This window comes from Lampetra fluviatilis, chromosome 55, assembly GCF_964198595.1.
Source record: "Lampetra fluviatilis chromosome 55, kcLamFluv1.1, whole genome shotgun sequence".
NCBI lineage: Eukaryota > Metazoa > Chordata > Hyperoartia > Petromyzontiformes > Petromyzontidae > Lampetra > Lampetra fluviatilis.
Window position 1 is genome coordinate 4,605,438 of NC_136329.1, and position 23,416 is coordinate 4,628,853.

The window sequence follows — 23,416 nt, forward strand, 5'->3', positions numbered from 1 at the left end:
TCAATTTATTCAAAATAAACTTCTACTACATCATCACCACGTGGAAAATGATTGCAGTCAAACGAAAGAGAATTGCTGATTCATAATAATGGTGCTTTTTGGGTAGATCACATAAATTTGTCGTTATTGATAATGCGTGGTCTTGGGCGGCACGATAGTTAGGAGATGTTAACTACCTCGCCTGGTATACACGAGCTGGTGGGTTCGATCCCGACCCTGACAATGCCCTGCTCTATATTTGCAGTTTTTTTCCCCCATATTAACCACTTCGTTGAGCTAACAATAATGATAGCCGTGCCGCTTTCAAAAATAACAATATACAGCTCAGTGGGGCTTTCCTGGTAATATAATAAAAGGTTTATCTTAGAATGACCTCTGTATATGGGTCTCTGCGCGAGTTTTCGGTAAGATGAAAAAGACTTAGTTTGTATTTGTTTAATTTTTAAGTGATTTGTTTATCTTTCTTAAACATCACACTCATGTAGTGTTTGTGAATTGTGTTTGTTCTTGTAACGTTTTGAACCCGTGCCCTTAGTGGACATCTGTGAAACAGAGCTTTAGAACTCATCGGATTCTTCTTCCTCCAGTTTCACCCCTCCACATTTAGAATGAACATCACGCGTTTAGAGTTATTCGACTGCTGCTATAAATTTCCACGTGATAATGATGATGATAGTCCTCCACTTTGTTGAGCTATCATTTGTGATGACCAGGTCGCTTTTGAAATTAAAAGAGCCACTATATCGCAGCTCAGTGGGGGCCTTACATCTGGTAAAATAAATAAAAGTTTAGTTTAAATATGCTGATTGTGATTGTGATGTTCCTGGTCGCGTGGCTCCAGGAGTGGAGGTGCTGAATGATATGCCGTCTCCTCGCACGATTAAGACTCACCTGCCCTACCAGCTGATGCCTTCCTCATTTTGGGACAACGATTGCAAGGTGGACCACCATCACCACCACCACCATCACCACCACCACACTTAGTCTATTGCTTGATTTTGCAGGCTCACCTTCATTGGCATCACTATTATGCTTTTGGTTAGCCAGGTCACCTCCGTGTATATTGTTGGTTCAAGTCTATCGAGATAAATCGAGGCGATTCAATAGGGTTGGTCTCTCTTTAATGTTTAGACAAGCCACACCCTGCCAGTTTTCACGCAGTAGTGGATCTCGAGCACACATCGGTGGTGCACTTAAAATGTGTTACAGGAGGACCCCTTCATCAGAACACTCACACCTAAGCCTACGTGTTCTAGAACACATTCAAACACCCTTATGGCACTTCAAGTCTTAGATGGCGTTTTCCACCCGCTTTGGGCTGCATTCACAAGCAACCTGATTCCAGGGTGAAGCTCGAACCCGCGGGTCGTGGACCACCACATTGATGGAGTCTCGTTTTCCACCTGTTCCAAACACAATATTCCAACTTACTGCACATATTTATAATTGTAATGACTCTGTGCACGTAGTTTTATCTCTCCTCCCTGCCTCCCAGAAAACTGTTTTTCCACAACCCCCTTCCCCTATACAGGTGGACCATAGCCTCCCAATTCTTTTTCTCTTGGGAGTTATTTGTACCACGTGACAACTTCCATCATCACCACCATCAGCACCACCATCACCAATAGCAATAACCGCCGAACGCCACTAAGTGACGGTGACGTCACCACGGCGACTGTTCCAGACCTGGTGCACTATGAGACCACGTGACTTGTCGAAGGCTCGCTGACCGGAGGTGATGGGACAGACCCAGTAGGTGCTATGGGTTGACTGACTGAGATGACCGGCAAATGCATCAGCTTTGCACCCTATTGTGTCAACTTGCAGCGTTTTAGCGGCCCGGTGCTCCACCCGTTGTTGTGAGCATTGCTCTGCTGACCTCGGTTGTTGTTAGAGGATTACTGCATCCAACTACCCCGGAGCGTCCTTCACGAGTCTGCTCCATAGAGGCGGATCTTGACACTGCTGGTACCAGTCTTCTGTAATTCTACTCGGCTCCATATCCTCCCGTTTTGCATCAGTCCATCTCTCCACCAGCCCGTGTCATGCCCGTTTATCACCCTCTATGCATCCAAATAGAAGCTGCTTGGGCCTGCGGTAGCTGGGCATGCGGGCTACGTAACCCAGCCGACGCAGCCTTGCCTGCCAGAGGAGCTCACTGGTGGGAATGTGTCCAGATCTTTCAAGGATTTGTGAGCTTCTCACACAATCCAGCCTGATTAAACCCAGGATGGATCGCAGGTAGAACAACCTGAATGGTTTTAACTGGCACAGATGTTCCATTAGAGGGGTCCACGTTTCACATGCATAGAGAAGAGAGGACATGATTGTGGCTGAGAAGACCTGAACCTTCGTGTGGAATGACAGACCAGGTAGCTTCTACACAGCATTACACAGCCGATTAAAATATAAAGCCACCCAACTTATTCAGAGGGAGAACCCTGCTGTCAAACCGGAGCTGGTTCTTAGCACACATTCCCAGGTATGGGAAACGTTTCACTCTCTCCACAACTGCTCCATCACCAATGGCGAGTTGAGGGGGTGGAGTGATTGATGTCACAAAATACCCAGGCTGGTGTTATGTTTATGTGGGGATGATGGTAAAGGCTATACTTAGTGACACGCTTCAGGTTCAGCAGGAGCACCTCCAACTCCTCCTCTGAGTGAACAACAATCACCAAATCATCAGCATACGTAACATAATTAACCAATAGGGAGCCATCCCTCGACCGCACGCAGGCATCGATCAACATCCCATTGTATCTGTGCCAGATGTAAATTCCTCAGGTATAGCCACGGAAATCTTCTAGATCTACGTGTATCTTCACTCGTGCCTGTCCATCATTATGAAGACCCTTAATTATCATGAGCAATCATTAACAGCCCAGAGGCCTGGCCTGGTGAAGGTATCATAGGCCTTGACCAGGTCAATCAAGCAGATATGTAGGTCTTGCCGCAATTTCCTACACCTCTGCTGTAGCAGACGGACAGAGAATATGGCGTCCGTGCAGGACCGCCCAGGTCTGAATCCACATTGTGGCTCCGCAAGCCTCTCCTCAGAATGCCTGGCAAGGTGATGTTGAATAATGCTTGCCAGGACGTTTCCCGGCACACTGAGAAGAGAGATGCCCCAAAAGTTGTTACACCAGGGCATCCATCCAATCCTGCAGAACCCGTCCTGTGGTCTAGACAGTTGTGATGATGTCATGTAGGGCAGTCTGCACAAAAATGGCACCCTCCCTTAGCATTTCTCTTGGGAGATCGTGTTTGCATGACGCGTTTCCTGGTATCAAACTTCGGATCTCCCCTCCCACTTTCTCCACAGATGGCACCTCAGCCAACCATTCAGAAGGGGTAGCTGCATCTGCCAATATTTGAGGCATTGCAACCCTAGCAAGGTCATCCCCACCTTGCCCAACGATGTTGTCTGGGTTGAGGGAATTACTCTCCACCAAGACTTCACAAAAATTATATGCAAGCCTGCAAACCTGTATCTGGGGGTCATAGGTGAGATCACAGTTATTTCCCTTAAAGATGGTCATAGATGCTGTGCTGCAAGTTAATTTATTGATGTAATGATATAGCGATTTGTAATTACAGGATACTGAGGCAGATTTAATTTCCTCAGCAACCCAGACCCACCATTAATATTTACAATGCTGCACGGTTTTCCAAACCTTCAAGTAAAGGCCGTTGTAAGCCTCCTCATTCTCCAATGTTGGATGTTGCAGACGATGGTCAATGAGCAGATCAGCTCCACGATAGGTCCTGGTGTCAAGGACATGGACCTGCATCTGCTGAGCAGTAATTATATAGTCCAGCAGATGTACTTGCTTGGACCTAGCGTGCATCCATAATGTTGCGTGGATGTGACGATGCCGGAACAGCGTGTTCGTAATTACAAGCCCATGGGCTGCACAAAAGTCTAGCAGCCTAGTACCGTTATTATTGAGGTTATCTGGCTCATGCCTTCCGGTCACTTAAACCCAGGTGTCTGCGCCATGACCCACTCGGGCATTAAAGTCAGCAAATAGGATGACTCTATCCTAGGGGGCCAATCTAGCTCGTACCTGGTACAGGAGGTTATAGAAGGCGTTTGACTCATCGGCCTTGTCTGCATCCCTCCACTGAATTCTAATAACATCTCACCATTTGGGTTCAGATCAAGGGAGGGGAGGCATTCCTCCCAATCATGCCTCTCTAGGTATCTCCATCATTTCTCACGTGGGGATTGAAGTCGTCCAGTAGGCCTATGGAGTCGGTAGGTGTCACTGTCGAGCACTGCACCCACCATCTCCAAGAAGGCCGAATACTCTGAACTGCGGTTTGGTGCATAAGCACAGACAACAGTCAAAGTTTTTCTTTCTTTAACCCGAAGTCCCATTGAGGCGATGCTGTCATCCACTGGGACGAACTCCAACTGAATGGCACCCAGCCGGGCGCTTGTGAGTATCCCCATACCTGCCCGGGGCCTCTCACCAGGGGTTACTCCGGAAAAGTGTTACGTGGGTCACCCAGCCACCAGGCACTTGCTGGTGAGCATCATCCCCAGGCCTGGTTTTAGGGGAATGTCCATGTATACCTTGTCCGGCGAGGTTCTCCAATTTTTTTTTTATTTCTGAACCATTCAAAGGGGTTTTTTTCGAACCTATATTTGTCTGAAACCTCCCCCCAGATCTGTTCGCCAAGGGAAACTTTACCAGGAGTACACGACTCCAGGAACACACAAACGCCACCACCAGTAGGAGGTCACGATCCTTCACTGGGGGCGGGGGGAGGGCTTGCCTGGTAAAAAAGAAAATGCAGTTTTAGTTTAGTGTCTCCCTGTGCCACTCTCCCCAACCCCTACATCTGCTGTCTCCTCCCCAGGTGATCTACATCGCACGTAACGCCAAGGACAACGCCGTATCCGCCTTCCACTTTAACCGAATGAACAAGTTGCATCCAGAGCCCGGCACCTGGGAGGAATACCTGCATCGTTTCATGACCGGCAATGGTGAAGGCACCTGGGTTATTGCAACCACAGTCCCTGCTGGTCCCCCACTACTATACCGGTAGTGAGGAACCGAATTCATTTCACGTGGCCTGCAACTTAATTTCAACATGAACACACATAGGTACAAAGACAAAGATTCCCTGTTTAGCCTTAACAGACCGTTATGGCAAGTGCTGTTAGCGTGCAGCACCTATAGAAGCCGGCACAACACAAGAATGGGTGGGTGGCCAGCACCACGCCCGACCGCCTTTGTTTCCCTAGTGACAAAGATTACATACCGCACCAGGTACTCATTTGAGGCTGAGTTGACCTCGGAGAGGCCCAAGACCAGTTCAGATAATCGTTACTGGTGTTGGCCGTGAGGGGAAGTAGAAACATTGCAATCACGATTAATTTGCTTAAAAGTTGAAAACTCAGTAAAAAAGAAAATTTTGTCTGCAAGAGAGCTGTTTCCACTGCTAATACAGAAAACATAATGGAAACAAAGCCCAGCGGAGGTCTAAACGCTTATAAATGAGCATCACTCATTTTATGTGGGCAGGGCTCAGTCTCCACCTACGAGCGCTTGGATTGGCCGAAATTGGCACCCGCTTGCATAACTGCATAACGTAAACATATACCTTTCAATAAACATTTTAACGTTGGTAGAAACCATGGGGGTTCTATGGGAGGGCGATACATTAATCTCAAAAACCGTTAACGGATGTCACACTATTAACCGAGGGACTACTGGACAAGTCAAATGCTTTAGAGTCCTGACCAGCCACGTGACCGAGGGGGATGCAATTTATTGCATCCTGACGCGACTTTTTAACGTGCCAACACGGTCGCTCCACCTCCTCCTTCCCACAGTGTGCTGGGGCTCGTGGCATGATCATGTGACCGATTGGTGGAACATGAGGGAGCGACACCGGATTCTCTACCTCTTCTTCGAGGACATGAAGGAAGTAAGGTCGCAGAGCAGTGGAGGACATAAGTAGCACGGCTCTCAAACTATAAAACGACTTTTAGAAATATTGATTCTTATCCAAATAAAACATTCAGAGGTTTGAGCGGGAGGGAATTGTTTCGTGGGCTGAACTTGGTTGACATCACAAGCATGAGTTGATGCATGTGTTTATTATGTACACAGTACATAATTAATTCATACTCACAACCGAGTTCGATTTCTGCTCATGGCCAACACCGGTGACGATTAGCTGAACCGGTTCTGGGCTACCCCTATGTCTACCCGGCCTCAAAATGGGTACCTGGCGCAGTGTGTAGTAACCATTGCTACTTGGGGAGACAAAGGCGGGCGGGTGTGGTGTTGTTCACACACCCCCTCGTGAGCCGTACCAGCCTTCATAGGTGCTACTCGCTAACAGCCAATTGCCCCAACATTATGTTAACCCTCTACAGGGGATGTTTGTCTTTGCTTTTGTATTGTGAGCAGGCCCGGACTGGCGTTAGGGCAGCAGTCCATAGGGCAAATGGCCTGGTGGGGCCGGTCAAGTATGATTAAAGTAAAACAATTTAATTTTATTATTAAAATATTTCAGTTTAACACATAGGCTTTCGCGACCAATTATATTCATAATAGAGTTTTTTTTTTGGGTTAGATCGCGTAATGACGTCGTTCTGCTCTGTTTAAGACCAGAAGCAGGTGGATGGCTTCACTATTCTGGAAAATCACCCGATGATGCTGGTTGATGTAATTACCAGCGAAACGCCGTACTCAAATCGTAAATGTTGTGGATTCACTCTTCAACGCAGCAGTGGGCTGAAGTAGTAACTATTTGGCGTTTTGTTTACGTGACAAATCCCTTACTGATTGGCCATGTCGGTTGGTGGAGGGTGTAGACACATTTATACTTACACGAACTAACCGGAAAAAAAAACTATATTATGAAAATATTTTAAGTACCTCTAATGTTTATGTACGCTCTCAGTTGGCGAGTAAGTCCCCGGTAGTATTCGGCATCCACCAATTACTTTTCCTCACAGGTGGCCCCACCCATTAGTTATTTTGGACCCTTTTTTAAATGGTACTAATGAGGATCGCCATGGACAATTTGGGGCCTGCTGTGTTTCTTTACAAAACGCCTGAGAATCCGATTTGTTTAGTCCCACAGCCTCGTTACTGATTGTGAACATACTGTAATTCTCCCCCCACCCCCCCTCTTCCTCCATTGCGTGTGCTGAGGACCCCATGCGTGAGGTGTCCCGCATTGCTCGCTTTCTGGAGTCGCCACTGTCCGAGCAGCAGCTGCGTGAGGTGGTGAAGCTCACCTCCTTCCCTGTGATGCGTGACAACCCCATGACGAATTACAGCACCTTGCCCACCGACTTCTTGAACCACTCCGTGTCGCCCTTCATGCGCAAGGGTAAACATCTTAACGTTTTTGGATGCCCAGTCGGACACACGGTGATTATGATGAAGGTGGTGGTAGGATGGGGATGATCTTCATACCAGCGGTGTCAGGATCGGCCTCTGCGGAGCAGGAGGCTCATGAAAGCCGCTCCTGGGTAGTTGAAGGCAGTCACCCTCCAGCAACAATGGAGGGCAGAGTAGCGTGGCTCATTGCAAGGAGCGGAGCACCGGGGGGATAAAACATAGTAAATTGGCATCGTATGGGGCACAGGTGGTGCATCTGCCAGTCATTTCAGTCAGTCAACTTATGGCACCTGGGTCTGTCCCGTGACCTCTTCCAAGCTGAGTTTCAACACTTCACATGGACTTAAAGTGCACATAGCCTGACACAAGCATCTGAGTGACATCACCATAATTTAGGGGAGAATGGTGGTAGTTGATGGTGATATTAAGACAACCCCAACGAAAAATTACAGCACCATACCTCGGCCAACCGAGTTCGATTCCCACTCACGGCCAACACCAGTGATGATTCTCTGAACCGGCCCAGGGCCTCCTCTAGGTTGACTTAGCCTTGATTTACCGAGTGCAGTGTAAACATCGCCTATGGGGAGGTAAAGGCAGTCGATCATGGTGCTGACCACCCACGCCCTCATCCGCCTTCATAGGTGCTCATTAACAGAACTTGCCCCAACATTTTATGAAATCTATATGGAGGGTCTTTGTTTTGTCTTTGCAGGGGATGTGGGTGACTGGAGGAATCACTTCTCTGCTGCTCAGTTGGAGGCCTTTGAGCAGGACTACAAAAAGAAAATGGCCGCCACTGACCTGCGCCTGAGGGACAGCCTGCCCTGTAGGCCCGCATCTCTCCCTCTGCTCCTGAATGTATCCATTGACTGATTTGGGTTAAAGTAATGATATAATAATAATACTAATTTCACGTAATATATAGCATCGTTCATGTTGATTTCATCCCACAACGCTGTAAAATAATTATATTCATAATCGCATTTATGGCTAAATCCTATTTAAACGAATTATTAAGTAAAGGAAAAAGACTCAGAAAATTAATAATTCGGTTTGCTGCTCTCTGAGTCATTAATAAAATCAGGACACGTCATGGGGAAGGAGAAGGCAATCTCACAATTCCAAAAGAGGTGAGAAATGCAAGTAAATACCTTTTTTGAGCAGCGTAATATTATTAACATGCAATTGACTCCCAATACATTTGATCATCGATTATCTGGATGAAAACAGCATGTTATGTAAGAATGTGCAAAAATTCGCTATTTTAAGTAATGATTAATAGTGATTATTTGGCGTATTTTTTAATCTGGTGCCCCCTTCCCCCCAAGCTGTATGTGACCTTTAACTTCCCTGGGAAGAATTACAGATTTCCTTGGACAGATACCTCAACAAAACTAGAGTGGCAACTCTAGTTTTTCACTGGACAATCTGAATTTGATCCATACGTTTACATTTTTATATCGATTTGATTTTCTTTGATTTGGTGTGCACCTGGTTTAATCTGTGATCGTTTGAGCTGGCTTTTTTCATCTACTCTTGATTCATCTGGGTATGATCTGGACTTTGTTCATTTGTATCTGTTACATCTCGGAAAACACACAGATTTAAATAATGTGGCTTCACTCAACTCACCTGTGCAGCGTTCATATTCAGACGATACTCACTTTGGTTGCTACGAGACAGGATAGCACGAGTTCACTATCTGGTGGTGAAGCATAAAAGCTGATTGAGTGAAAAGTGATCGCATAGTGATGTCAAATTCAGTCACGAAATCTGATTTGTTCTTATAAAAAGCTTTATTAGTCATAATCAAATCACCAGTTTGGAACGTACAAATAATATAAATTTATAAACGTGATAATAACTTTTCGATTTAAGAGAATTATTTTATTATGTTTTATTTTTATTATTTTATTATTTCCCTTCTACGTGACTTTACCGAAAGAACCAAGAAGGTGATAATCACTATCAAGTTGTGCGTGGCTACAAAAAGTTGCGTTTTAAGGGTTAATTAATATGTACCACCAACCGTGAAATTAGCGATACAAATATTCAACGAAGTAGTGCTTTTAGTCAAAAAGACTGAGTGAGACGCAAATCATCAAACGTGATGATGACTAAGACTACTGCCCACAAAGACAAATACAAAGATCCTCCATATCGCCTTGAAAGAATGTTGGGGAAAGTACCATTAGCGAGTCGCACCGATGAAGGCCGGAACAGCACACGAGGGGGTGGGTGGCAAGCACCACGCCCGGCTGCTTTTGTCTCCCCAGTGGCGATGTTAACACATTGCACCAGATACTCATTTTGGGCTGAGTCGACAAAGGGGAGGCCCATAACCGGTTCAGATAATGTTGTTTTCCATGAGCAGGAATCAAAATCAGTTCGCAAGGTTCGTAGTGCAGCATGCAAACCACTGCACTACCGCTCCCCACTACTACTGCCAACACCATCATCATCAAAACATCGTCACCACTACAATATCACTACCACTCCTACCATCATCATCTTTACTATCACTAACATTAACACTACCATCATCAACATCATTTCCATGTACGTACTGGTGGAATTTTTACCTGGTATAGATACAATGGGAGGCTCATGGATCCCTCTGCATGAGTATATTGGTCTCTGTGTGAGTCTATGGGTCTCTGTGTGAGTCTATGGTTCTGTTGTGTAACTTTATGGGTCTTTATGTAGGTCTATGGGTTTCTGTTCGATTTTATGGGATTCCATTTGATTCTATGGATCTCTGCGTGAGAATATGCGCATTGGTGTGAGTCTATGCGTCTTTGTGAACGTTGAACTTTTGTTGCACCGTGCGTAAACAACTGTGCTTATCGAAGGTGCGGGGCAAATGACAACAAACTAAACACAAAAAGATGTTATAAATAGATGAGTTTGTCAATCTAGATTATTTAAGTGCATAGCTCAAATGTCTTCCTAATATCGGAAGGAATATGTTTCTAGACGGTCAGGAGTGCATCTGAAAACGCTCGGTGCAGTGACCACCTTTGTTCGATAACTAGCCAAAAGCCGCTGCTTATGCAAGGATATCCAGAGTTTGCTTAATGATTTATGCTCCTTGACGAGATTAGCAAGGTGTTGTGGTTTATTTGTGGCAAGTACTTTGTGCGTGCGTAACAAGTGCGACCTTCAACAACAACAACCGCCATTTGCCACTAAGTGCCAGGCTATATACAGTGAGGGAAAAAAGTATTTGATCCCCTGCTGATTTTGTACGTTTTGCCCACTGACAAAGAAATGATCAGTCTATAATTTTAATGGTAGGTCTATTTTAACAGTGAGAGACAGAATAACAACAACAAAAATCCGGAAAAACGCATCTCAAAAATGTTATAAATTGATTGCATTTTAATGAGGGAAATAAGTATTTGACCCCCTCTCAATCAGAAAGATTTCTGGCTCCCAGGTGTCTTTTATACAGGTAACGAGCTGAGATTATGAGCACACTCTTAAAGGAAATGCTCCTAATCTCAGCTTGTTACCTGTATAAAAGACCTGTTCACAGAAGCAATCAATCAATCAGATTCCAAACTCTCCACCATGGCCAAGACCAAAGAGCTCTCCAATGATGTCAGGCACAAGATTGTAGACCTGCACAAGGCTGGAATGGGCTACAAGACCATCGCCAAGCAGCTTGGTGAGAAGGTGACAACAGTTGGTGCGATTATTCGCAAATGGAAGAAACACAAGAACTGTCAATCTCCCTCGGCCTGGGGCTCCATGCAAGATCTCACCTCGTGGAGTTGCAATGATCATGAGAACGGTGAGGAATCAGCCCAGAACTACACGGAAGGATCTTGTCAATTATTTCAAGGCAGCTGGGACCATAGTCACCAAGAAAACAGTTGGTAACACACTACGCCGTGACGGACTGAAATCCTGCAGCGCCCACAAGGTCCCCCTGCTCAAGAAAGCACATATACATGCCCGTCTGAAGTTTGCCAATGAACATCTGAATGATTCAGAGGACAACTGAGTGAAAGTGTTGTGGTCAGATGAGACCAAAATGGAGCTCTTTGGCATCAACTCAATTCGCCGTGTTTGGAGGAGCAATGCTGCCTATGACCCCAAGAACACCATCCCCACCGTCAAACATGGAGGTGGAAACATTATGCTTTGAGGGTGTTTTTCTGCTAAGGGGACAGGACAACTTCACCGCATCAAAGGGACGATGGACGGGGCCATGTACCGTCAAATCTTGGGTGAGAACCTTCTTCCCTCAGCCAGGGCATTGAAAATGGGTCGTGGATGGGTATTCCAGCATGACAATGACCCAACACACGGCCAAGGCAACAGAGGAGTGGCTCAAGAAGAAGCACATTAAGGTCCTGGAGTGGCCTAGCCAGTCTCCAGACCTTAATCCCATAGAAAATCTGTGGAGGGAGCTGAAGGTTTGAGATGCCAAACGTCAGCCTCGAAACCTTAATGACTTGGAGAAGATCTGCAAAGAGGAGTGGGACAAAATCCTTCCTGAGATGTGTGCAAACCTGGTGGCCAACTACAAGAAACGTCTGACCTCTGTGATTGCCAACAAGGGTTTTGCCACCAAGTACTAAGTCATGTTTTGCAGAGGGGTCAAATACTTATATCCCTCATTAAAATGCAAATCAATTTATAACATTTTTGACATGCGTTTTTCTGCATTTTGTTGTTGTTATTCTGTCTCTCACTGTTCAAATAAACCTACCATTAAAATTATAGACTGAAAATGTCTTTGTTAGTGGGCAAACGTACAAAATCAGCAGGGGATCAAATACTTTTTTTCCCTCACTGTACACGTTAAGGCCACGTGATGTATCAAAGGCCCGCCGACAGGAGGTCACGGGATAGACCCAGGTTCCATGGGTTGACCGACTGAGATAGATGGCCGCTGCAACAACTGTGCCCCCCTACTGTGTCAACTTGCTGTGTTATAGCCACCCGGTGCTCCGCTTGTTGCCCAGTAGTGTCCTTCTCGAGCCTCCTCCACAGAGGCTGATCTAGATACCGCTGGTACCAGTCATCGGGAAGTCCACTCAGCTCCACATCCTCCTGTACCACATCATTCCATCTCTTCTCTGGCCTGTGCTGCAACCCCTCTATCTGGCCAAATAAAAGCTGTTTCGGCATGCAGTCGCTGGGCATGCGGGATACATGACCCAGCCAACGCAGGCTTCCCTGCCGGAGATCACCAATGGGACTTTGTCCAAAATTTTCAAGGATTTGTGAGCTCCTCACACAATCCAGCCTAGTTAAACACAGGATGATTCGTAAATGTTTCTGACCGGTGAACAGGTAGTTTCTTCACAGCGTTACGCAGGCGATGAAAAGATAATGCCACTTGACTGATTCGGAGAGCAACCTCTGCTGTCAAACCAGAGCTGGTCATGACCACACTTCCCAGATATGGAAAACTCTCCACCCTCTCCACAACTGCCCCATCACCAATGGGGAGTTGAGGGGGTGGAGTATGTGATGGAAAAAATGACCCATACACGCGCTTAGTTTTGGTGGGTCCAGCAGCAGTGATCCAACAACACATCCAACTCCTCCTCTGAGTGAGCAGCAATCACCAATTCATTATCATATGTAACATGTTCTTGGTTCTTTCGGTAAAGTCACGTAGAAGGGAAATAATAAGATAATACAAATAAAACATAATTAAATACAATTCTCACGACGTTTCGGCCACAACGCAAGCAGCCGTCCTCAGGTGAAGAACAGGTTTGTCGGAAAGACAGCGTCTGAATGAACACCACCATGCTTGGTAGCATACATTTAAGCTGGGTTAGGGGAGGAAGGGCGCCTTGACAAAGGAATTTGCATATCATCAGAGGAATTTAGCATATTTATGGAAATGCAGATATGGGATTAGTCACTACTTGTGGAATGTGTAGGAGGTGGGGGGGTCTCAAAGTCATATTATGCCCGTGCATTATGTAGGATTAGCAGCAACAAAGGGAGGAGGTAGGGTTAGCAGTAATAAAGAGGAGGAATTTTAATAGTAAGGAGCTGCAGCAGCCAAACCACCACGTAAAAAACTAAAATATAAACTACATCAATATCATCAATATACTAAATATACTCTCCAATAAGCTGAGCTACTAACAGTAAGTCATACATTACAATTCTTTGTTGCAAAAAATATGATATGCCTTCAGCTAAACTTTTTCCTTACATCACACGGATCTACCCCGTACTATATACTGCCATAGACAAACCCAAAATTAAATTATATACTGCATTACTATATACCACCCTATACCTTAGACTATACATTGTAATATTAGACTATGTATTTTTCTACCCACCCTCCTGTATACCACACTGCTTTATATTCACTATACAATTACAATACTATATATTACCTTATACATTATATTAAACATTACACTTTTATACTATTTATTATTATACAATCTGCTAAACACTAAACCATTGACCGTCGCGTGAAAGGTACTAAGAGGAAGCAACGAAATATGTCAATGGGAGAGTGGTGAGAGGGGATTTGCAGCGGAGCAAAGACTCCATTCCCTGCGGAGAATACAAAAGATATATAGTCAATGCCAGTGAGTGGACTGCAGTCTGAAAGTCACCGTAAACGTGACTCCCTGCTGTTTGCCCACCGAGCCAATAACGTTTGAATGGATGCGTTCCCTTACGTCATCAGCGGTCGAATTGACACAGAGTTCCATCACTGGTGTTAGAAACGCAATGTGGCGTTTCATTATGGGTGTTGGAACTGATCTGTTTAGATGGATCACTTGCGTTAGAATGGATGTCTTTCATTTTTGGCATATGTCGGTAAACCACTGGCGTTAGAATTCCACCATTTATTCAAGTTACAATAAAGGTGTTTGAGCACCCTTTTTTATGGGCGTAAGAATTGCCCTGTGTTACGTTGTGACTGTCATAATTGATGCCACTGGCGTTAGACTTTCTGCGTGCAGATACACTGATGGCATTCATATGCACGCATTTTATCCCCAGGGCATTAGAACTGCCCTGCGCAACAGTATCATTGGCGTTAGAACTCCGCTGTTCAACAGAGTTGGTGGCGTTAGAGCCCAGATCGTTGGTGAGATTGCTTCTGGCCACCCAGACATGGTGAGCGTTGGAACCTCGCTTTTCAGCCGAGCCAGTTGCGTTAGAACGGACGTCTTCCCTCTTGTCACTGGCGGTGACATGTGGAATTATCACACTCGCATTAGACCTGGTGTGTGTGGTTAAACCACTGGCGTTAGAACTTTCCTGTGTAACCAATCCACTAGTGGCAGAACTTCCCTGTGTCGTCAGTCCTTTAGCGTTAGAATTCCCATTTGCAGAAAATAATTTGGCATTCTGAATACTCCTTGCTCTGCGGCTCTGTGCTCTGACCGCTCATAGTGGTGGAACGAGGAGCAGCAGAAGGAGGAGGTGGAGACGGTGGAGGTTAAGAAATGGTCTCTAGAGAGAGGGTGGAGAGGGGATAGAGAGATGGTGGATAGAAGAGGAGGGTGGAGAGAGAGGGCGGAGAGAGATAGAGGATGAGAGAGAGATGGTGGTTACTGACTTTTAAATCACTTTTATTTTGCCACCAGTAGCAACAGCACTGGAGGCGATTTCGATACGAAATACACAGTCACTATGGACAAATAACACAAAAACAATAGAAACACGCGCTGTGGCACTGAATTCACCGCGCACAACACAAAAAAAGTCACGTGGTGGTGGTGGTCATCGCGCACATCACGCCGACGAGCGAGCACATCAGAAGATGAACATGAGGGTGCCGTCCACGCTGGTACAGAGGACTTTTCCGTACCCCCCCCCCCCCCAGCATTCGACGAAGACACGCATGTTACCGAAATGTGTGGGCTATGCGTGCTCTAGCTGGAGCCGCGCCTTGAGCAGGCCCCTGAACACTGGAAGCACGGAGCAGCCGTCAGTGTCACCTTGCAGCATCTTTTTTCTCGTCCTGTACACCGCCATCTTTGCTTGAGTTCAGACGAAGTTGGCGAGGTCATGGCGCTTGTTAGCCAGGTAAGGCATCCTGTACACAAAGCTGCTGTTGTAGAAAGGGCACCCCCAGATGCTGAAGATGTTCCCCAAAAGCCGGAACATTAAGTTGGGGAAGATCCTCCCTGGCACCGCAGAAAATGCACAAGTCTGTTACACGGCCGATGGCAACGTCCAGTGTGCCAATCTCCACTGGAGGTCACCATAGCGTTTGGCTATGGGAGACTTGTACATTTATTTCCACTGGGGGTCGGCCACAATGAGGGGGGATAAATTGTCTCTCCATTTTGTGTCCGGTAGGTCGGCGAGGTCCCGGGAATGCAGCGCCTTGACGCAGCCACGTGTAGAGCGCTTTCTTTGGGGCGCTCTTCAGGGGCACGTTCCTGCAGCCTCGGAGCTTCAGTAGCTCGCTGTGGCCAAGGGGCTGCGTGCAGGAAAAGCACAACTCTGGGAAGAAGGAGAAGAGGGGGGAAGGCAACCACCGTCCCCCGGAGCCTCCGAGAGGGGGGGGGGAAGAGGGAGGAGGCCGTGTGCTCGGTGCAGATGACGGGGAGCTCTGCATGCAGTTGTAGGGCTGTTACGGGAGGGCTGTAAGTGCATACGATCCAATGGGTAACAAACACAGTGGGCGGAGTTACGGGAGTACACGGGGGGGGTGCCCGCAGCGACGTCCGCATCAGGCAGCCTGGGGGGTTGTGATCCTGATGGGGGGTATAAAGGGGGAGGACAAAGAGAGCTCGGGGCTCAGTCTGGGAACGAAGGAGGAAGAGTGAAGATCCTCTAGCTAGAGCCCTGGACTCCCCTCGACGCCGCCCTTGTCAGGGCTGCAGAGGAGCGAGCCAGAGGCGTGGTTCCGTGAACCAGGGTTAGACCCTGGGACTCCGGAGACCGTAGCCCGACTCACCAGTGTCGGGCCAGTTAGCCTCCCCTAGCTCGTTAGAGGAGGACTTGGAGATAGGTGAGATTAGCTAGGGGGTATCCCCAGTTATCCGGGTGAGGGGGCCGCTACCCCCTCTAGTGTTGTCCTGTACCGATAAGCTGAAATAAACATACGTGTGCCTCAACCTGGGTGTCCAGCGTCTTCACCGGTACTTCATCTGGTGTCAGAAGTACTACGGACATGGAAACACGTCAGACAGCTCGAGCCAGAGTACCGGAGGAGGACACTGCTGAAGTCGTTGAGCCCGAGGCGGCTCACCAAGACATGGCGCAGCCGGGGGCCGACGCGTTCCTACCGGGGCATCGGCATGAAGAGGGGCCGCAGCCAGACGCGCTACGGCTGGCTCACGAGAGACTGGCGGAGCTACTGTACGCCGCTGCCGCCACGCTGGAAAACATCACGCGGCTGGGGGCTGGTGGTCCACCACGGGGCGAGGGGAGTCGTCAACCTGAGCGCCTTCCCGCCATTTCTGAAAACTCAAACTTTGAAATTCCCGCCATCGTCACGGCAGCTGCGGAGGGCGTGGCCGGGCTCAACCTTGGGTCCGACACCGCTCTCGCTGGGACAGCTGCGTCATCTCCAGCGGAGGGAGCGTCATCACATCCGCGACAGGCGATTCCATCTGCCATTCGCGCCGACGCACAGCCGAGTCCCGGGGATAGCAGCCTACAGACGTCCAAGGCGAACGCTGCGCTACAACAACGGCTGCCTCCGCTGAAAGAATTTGTTGGTGCAGAGGGCGACTGGGGCGGCTTCCAGCGACGCTTCATCGCCCACCAAGAAATGGCAAGGTGGTCCGACGATGAAGCCCTCTGCGCGCTGCCGGCGCTCCTCGACGCAGACGCGCTCGCCGCCCTCACATCGGCGCCGAAAGAAAAGCGGTCTACTCTGCCGAAGGCACTACAGCTGCTGGCCGGGGTCTATGGACCTTCAGCGGAATGCAGAGAGCGGTTCTACGAGCGCAAGCGGGGTGAGAAGGAGTCGCCCCTGGCATACAGGACGAGCCTCCTAGCGCTGGCTAAGACGGCTTTTCCCCGTATGGACGACGATGGCGTGGACGCGATGGTCACGGAGAAAATACTCCTCCTGGCAGACGACCTGGACATCGCTGTCGTCGCACAGGAGGACGCCGAGATGACCTCTCTTCAGGCGGCGCGCCTCCTTCACGCCAACCTTCTGTCCCTGCGGCGGAAAGCCAGCAGGGCATCGGCAGGGCGTGCGGTGGCTGCAGCCACCCTTCCGACGGAGGAGCTCTTCGCCGTCGACCATCGACGGCAACAGGCGCAAGAAGTACGGTCGGCCCGGGACGGGTCAAGCCGTTTCAACCGCCCGTCGTCTCCACCGGGGCTCCCGCGGTGTTTCAACTGCGGCGTCCGGGGCCACGTCGCCTCGGGGTGCCGCTCTCCTCGACAGCGCGGGACGACGGCTCGACGGGACGCCGGGCCTCCTCCTCCCAAGCTCCAGCAACATGACCCGGCGAGTCGCGGCACCACACATGTTTGGCCAAAGCACCTACCCGTTGCACGCTCTCGCACCACAACAAACGGGGGGCCGATGTCGCGTTGCGAGGGGCCAACGCGGATCACTGCGGGGACTCAAATCGAGCCCAAACAGTGGTCCGTGTTGGCCCATCGCGTGGTAGCCGCGTCGTCAGGGTCGTCGGCCGTAGTCGGACACATTGACGGGGTAGAAGTACGCATCTTGGTCGATACGGGGGCATCGGCGACAATCATTTCGGAATTAATTTACAATATTCTGCCCGTACAAAGCCGGCCTTTACTGCCGGTTAACGTCCCATTCTATGCCGCTAACGGGGGCTCTCTCGGCATCATGGGACAGATTCGAGCGCAAATTTCTATTGGGGACATCAAATTGTCGGGGCCGATTTTCGTTTCCTCCTCGCTGGCGGTTCCGTGCCTGCTGGGGACGGATTTCTTAGGTAAAATGCCCATTCGTATTTTGATCGACCAAGGATGCATTGAGCTTCCATCGGGGCGGCGCATGGCGTTCCTGCCATCCCCTGCGGCGGCTCGGTCGGCGTTCGCGACGGTACCGGCGTTCGTCGTTGAAACTGTTCGTGTGCCGCCGGGAGCTCAAATGCTAGTGCCTCTGAAACTTCGTAAGCCCTTCGCTAAGGGCATAGGGGATCAGGGTGTTTTGCTGGGACCGTCTAGGGCCGGGGTTAATGGGCCTCATTTGATTCCGGCCCAGACCGTCGTAAGAGGGGACGGGGACCCTTTCATCGCGGTCCTAAATGTGGGATCGCAGACGGTGGTGGTTCCTCAAGGGACGGTGCTCGCTCACGCGACGCCAATGCCCTGCGAGGAACCTGTCGCGAACCACGTTGGCACTGCTTCCCGGATGCTCCCACATTCGGACAGCGATGAAGGGTGGATCGACGCGCTTTGTGCGGGATCGACGGACCTGACAAATTCAGAGCGCCAACAGCTTAGAACGCTACTGAGGGAATTTTCCGACGTTTTCAGTCGTGATAAATATGATTTGGGTTGCACTCACCTGCTGCGTCACCATATTGACACGGGTGACAGCGCGCCAATTCGCCAAAATCCGTTTCGGTTAAGTCCCGCCGAAAAGGACCATGTCAAATCGGCTGTTGATGACATGTTAGCCGCCGACATCATTTCTCCCTCCACCAGCCCGTGGGGAGCGCCGATCGTCCTGGTTAAAAAGCAGGACGGCTCGTTGCGGTTTTGCGTGGATTTTCGGCGCCTTAATAAAATTTCGGTTGCCGACGCATACCCGCTCCCACGGATGGACGAATCGCTGGACGCTTTGGCGGGAGCGCGATTCTTCTCCACACTAGATTTACTTTCGGGATTCTGGCAGCTTCCTCTGGACGATGATTCTAAGCCTAAAACTGCTTTCCGTACACCGCACGGCCTGTTCCAATTCAACCGGTTGCCGATGGGCTTACACTCAGCGCCGGCAACTTTCCAGCGATTGATGGAATTGGTTTTGGCTGGATTGCAATGGGAATCGTGCCTGATTTATTTGGATGACGTTATTGTCTTTGGTAAAACTTTTGATGAACATCTCCAGAGGTTGCGGGCGGTTTTCCTAAAGATGCGGGCTGCTAATTTGAAATTTAAGCCCCAAAAATGCCATTTGTTACGCGAGTCGGTGCGTTATTTGGGGCACATCGTAGGGCGCTCGGGTATTGCTACCGATCCCGCCAAAACGCAGTGTGTCAGCTCCTGGCCGACTCCCACCTCGGTGGGAGAGGTCAGGAGTTTTATTGGCTTCGCATCATATTACCGACGCTTCGTCGCTAATTTTGCAACAATTGCCAAACCCCTACACGCGTTAACATCTAAAGGGGTTCGGTTCCACTGGGGTCAGGATGAGGAAGCTGCTTTCTGCTCCCTTCGGGACGCGCTGGTGAAGGCTCCTCCCTTGATTTACCCAGATTTTTCGAGGCCGTTTTTGCTCGACACCGACGCGAGCAACACGGGTATTGGAGGCGTGCTTTCCCAGGTGGTTGACGGCGTGGAACGGGTGGTCGCGTACGGCAGTCGGGTGTTGTCTCCAACGGAGCAAAGATATTGTGTCACCCGTAGGGAACTGTTGGCAATTGTCTATTTCATCCAACAGTATCGCCCATATCTGTACGGTCGGCATTTCACCGTCCGCACAGATCATGCGGCACTGCAGTACGCCCTGAAGGTTCAACAGCCATCGGGACAATTGTCCCGATGGCTGGAGGTCCTCCAGGATTTCAGTTTTGAAACCACTTATCGTAAGGGCGTTCGCCACACCAACGCTGACGCTCTGTCACGGATGCCAACCGCCTCCGAATGCGCATGTCTCCTGGGGTCGGGGCGTTGCAAGCCAGTGGGGGACGTGATGGTTCCGGTCCTGGCGGCGGCCGCCGACGATGAAACGGTAGTCCCCATTGATATCGCCGAACAGGGGAGAGATTCCCTGCTTGGATTGCCCGTTGATGAATGGGGGCGCCTCCAGTTGGAGGATGCCTCCCTCCTCGCGTTGCGTCGTCGCGCCGGGGAGAGGGGGCGTGTGACGGGTCATGCCGACGCATGGGAAACCCATGCGGGCTTGCTTATGCATTGGGACGGGAAATCCCAGCGTCACCGGCTGGTGGTCCCTTCTGGCCTACGAGGTAAGGTGGTGTGGGCTGCTCATGAGCGCCTCCTCCACCTAGGTACCCAGAAAACACTCGCCTTGCTTCAGCTGAATTTTTTTTGGCCGGGTATGACAAGGGATGTTGCTGATCTGTTGGCGGCATGCCCTCAGTGTGCGCAGCGCAAACCACCGGCACGGGAGTCGAACCCGCCCTTACAATCCATCCAGGTCTCCAGAATAAATGAACTGGTCGCACTGGATATTCTGGGGCCATTCCCCGCCACCTCCAGGGGAAATAAATATTTGCTTACTGGGGTCGAATATTTTACGCGCTGGCCTATGGCCTGGCCCCTGGCGAATCAGTCGGCAGCAGCCATCGTCGACGCCTTTGTCCAAGGTTATGTCATGGACAAAGGTGCCCCGGAGCGGTTGTTGACCGACCAGGGTAGAAATTTTTCGGGGAAACTCCTAAAACAAGTCTGTGATCTCCTGGGAACGAAAAAAATTCGAACCTCCCCCTATCACCCGCAAACGGACGGGATGGTCGAGCGTCTGCATCGCACCATCACGTCTATGTTGTCGCAGCAAGTTTCGGACTCACAGGCTGATTGGGACTTACAAATTCAAGGGGTTCTAGCGGCATACAGATTGGCTCCCCATGCTGCGACGGGGTTTTCACCTTTCTTTCTTATGTATGGCCGCGAACCCGACCCACCTGTTCGGGCACAGTTGCAGATCCACGTGCCGCTGGGCAAATCTAAATTGGACGATCACGTTAAATTTAACCTTGACAAACTGACTGAGGCGCGGGATGCGGCGAGGCTAAATTCTGACAGGCGTCAGAAGGCGAACGAGCGCCTCAGACTGGCTCGCGCGCACGTGCTGCAGTGGAAGCCGGGGGACAGGGCATGGCTGCACTGTCCCCAGGTACCACTCGCGACCTCCTCTAAACTCGTACGCCCGTGGCGGGGCCCCGTCGAGGTTATTGAGGTTTTGAGGCCTCAGTGCGTTCGAATCCAATGGGGGAGGCGCCGGTGGTTTGTACACCCCTCTAGGCTGAAGCCGTTTGTTGCGGTGCGGGGGCCCACGCCACGCACGCGAGGCCAAGCATGTGGGGGGTCGACCGACTCGGAGGGTCCGTCGCTGCTCTCGCCTGATGTGTTGCCGGCTGTCCCACCCACAGGTGTACCGGGAATGACGGGCTCACGCCCTGGAACCCCCACAGGTGATGCCGACAGTCGCGCGACTTCAATCGCGACCTCACCTCGAATGGGACAGCCGCCACCGGATGGTCCGCCGTCCGGGGTTGCCCCGTGTGACGGGCCTGCGGCAAGGACGCGCGCTAAAATGCGCAGACTCTTATAATATACAGCAGGAAGAAAAAGAAAAAAAAACTTTTCTTATTTATTTTCCTTCACGTGTCATGGTTACTGTATGCTGCGTCGGTGGTGTGCTCCTTGCACACTGAGTGTGTTGTGTTGTGTGGGCGCGGTGTGTGTGTTGTGGGTGCGTTGTGTGTCGTGGGTGTGCTGTGTGTGATGGGGGAGTTCCTGGCTAGTTGTACATACGTGCTTACGGATTTCGTATTTATGCGGGGGGGGGGGTGCGTCGGACATTCCCTTCGGGGGTATGGTTGTTGTTCTTGTTGTTGTTCTGCTATTTGCATTTTGTTGAAAAAATGAGGCACACACGGGGTCGAGGGGTAATTGTTCCTTTATTTGGAATTGTTGCAGCCGGGACGGCTGCGAGCTGTAATGGGGGGGGTGATGTAGGGCTGTTACGGGAGGGCTGTAAGTGCATACGATCCAATGGGTAACAAACACAGTGGGCGGAGTTACGGGAGTACACGGGGGGGGTGCCCGCAGCGACGTCCGCATCAGGCAGCCTGGGGGGTTGTGATCCTGATGGGGGGTATAAAGGGGGAGGACAAAGAGAGCTCGGGGCTCAGTCTGGGAACGAAGGAGGAAGAGTGAAGATCCTCTAGCTAGAGCCCTGGACTCCCCTCGACGCCGCCCTTGTCAGGGCTGCAGAGGAGCGAGCCAGAGGCGTGGTTCCGTGAACCAGGGTTAGACCCTGGGACTCCGGAGACCGTAGCCCGACTCACCAGTGTCGGGCCAGTTAGCCTCCCCTAGCTCGTTAGAGGAGGACTTGGAGATAGGTGAGATTAGCTAGGGGGTATCCCCAGTTATCCGGGTGAGGGGGCCGCTACCCCCTCTAGTGTTGTCCTGTACCGATAAGCTGAAATAAACATACGTGTGCCTCAACCTGGGTGTCCAGCGTCTTCACCGGTACTTCACAGTTATGAGCTACCCGTCAGAGGCCGTTGGACTGCGAGAAGGGCTGCGTGCAGAACTTAGAGAGAGCGAGAGAGTGAGCGAGAGGTGGGGGTTTACATAAAGCAAAGTTATTTTTTAAAAATTACGAAATGATGAACGAAGCAAAGTGCCGACGATACCGAACATCTTATTGTTTCCACTGATCGCAAAAAAAAGAGAGGGAGGAGAGGGATAGCGAGAGGGAGAAGGGAGAAAAAAGAAGATAGAGAGGAGGGGGAGAAATAGAGGAAGGGAGAAAGAGGGGGGGGAGAGCGCAAATAGAGGAGGGGGGAGAGAGGGAGAGATGAGAGGGTGTAGAGAGCGGGAGGGAGAGCGGAGAGTGGGGGTGGAGAGAGAAAGGAAGGGGGGGAGGGAGAGTGGCGTTACAGACCAGCACCATCGAGGAGGTAGGGGGTTGTTTTTGCTGAGAAATGCACTCACACATACACACACACACATACACACACACATACACACACATACACACACACATACACACACACAAAGACAAAGATCTCTTGTATAGCCTTGACAGACTGTAGAGGCAAGTGCTGTTAGCGAGCACCTATGAAGGCCGGAACGGTACACGAGGGGGTGGGTGGCCAGCACCACGCCCGACCGCCTTTGTCTCCCTAGCGGCGATGTTTACACACCGCACCAGGTACTCATTTTTG

The 23,416-nt window shown here is 50.0% G+C and overlaps 1 protein-coding gene across 1 annotated transcript in view; it reads left to right on the forward strand.

Annotated features, from left to right (window-relative positions):
• LOC144949942 (sulfotransferase 1 family member D1-like) overlaps positions 1 to 23,416 on the forward strand; it is a 38,578-nt gene that overhangs the window by 8,994 nt on the left and 6,168 nt on the right. Inside the window, exons 4-10 of the mRNA XM_078879933.1 lie at positions 842 to 939; positions 4,870 to 4,996; positions 5,849 to 5,943; positions 7,182 to 7,362; positions 8,089 to 8,234; positions 14,775 to 14,830; positions 15,760 to 15,860. Coding sequence (XP_078736059.1) covers positions 842 to 939; positions 4,870 to 4,996; positions 5,849 to 5,943; positions 7,182 to 7,362; positions 8,089 to 8,234; positions 14,775 to 14,830; positions 15,760 to 15,860 — 804 coding nt within the window. The remainder of the gene's footprint in view (positions 1 to 841; positions 940 to 4,869; positions 4,997 to 5,848; positions 5,944 to 7,181; positions 7,363 to 8,088; positions 8,235 to 14,774; positions 14,831 to 15,759; positions 15,861 to 23,416) is intronic.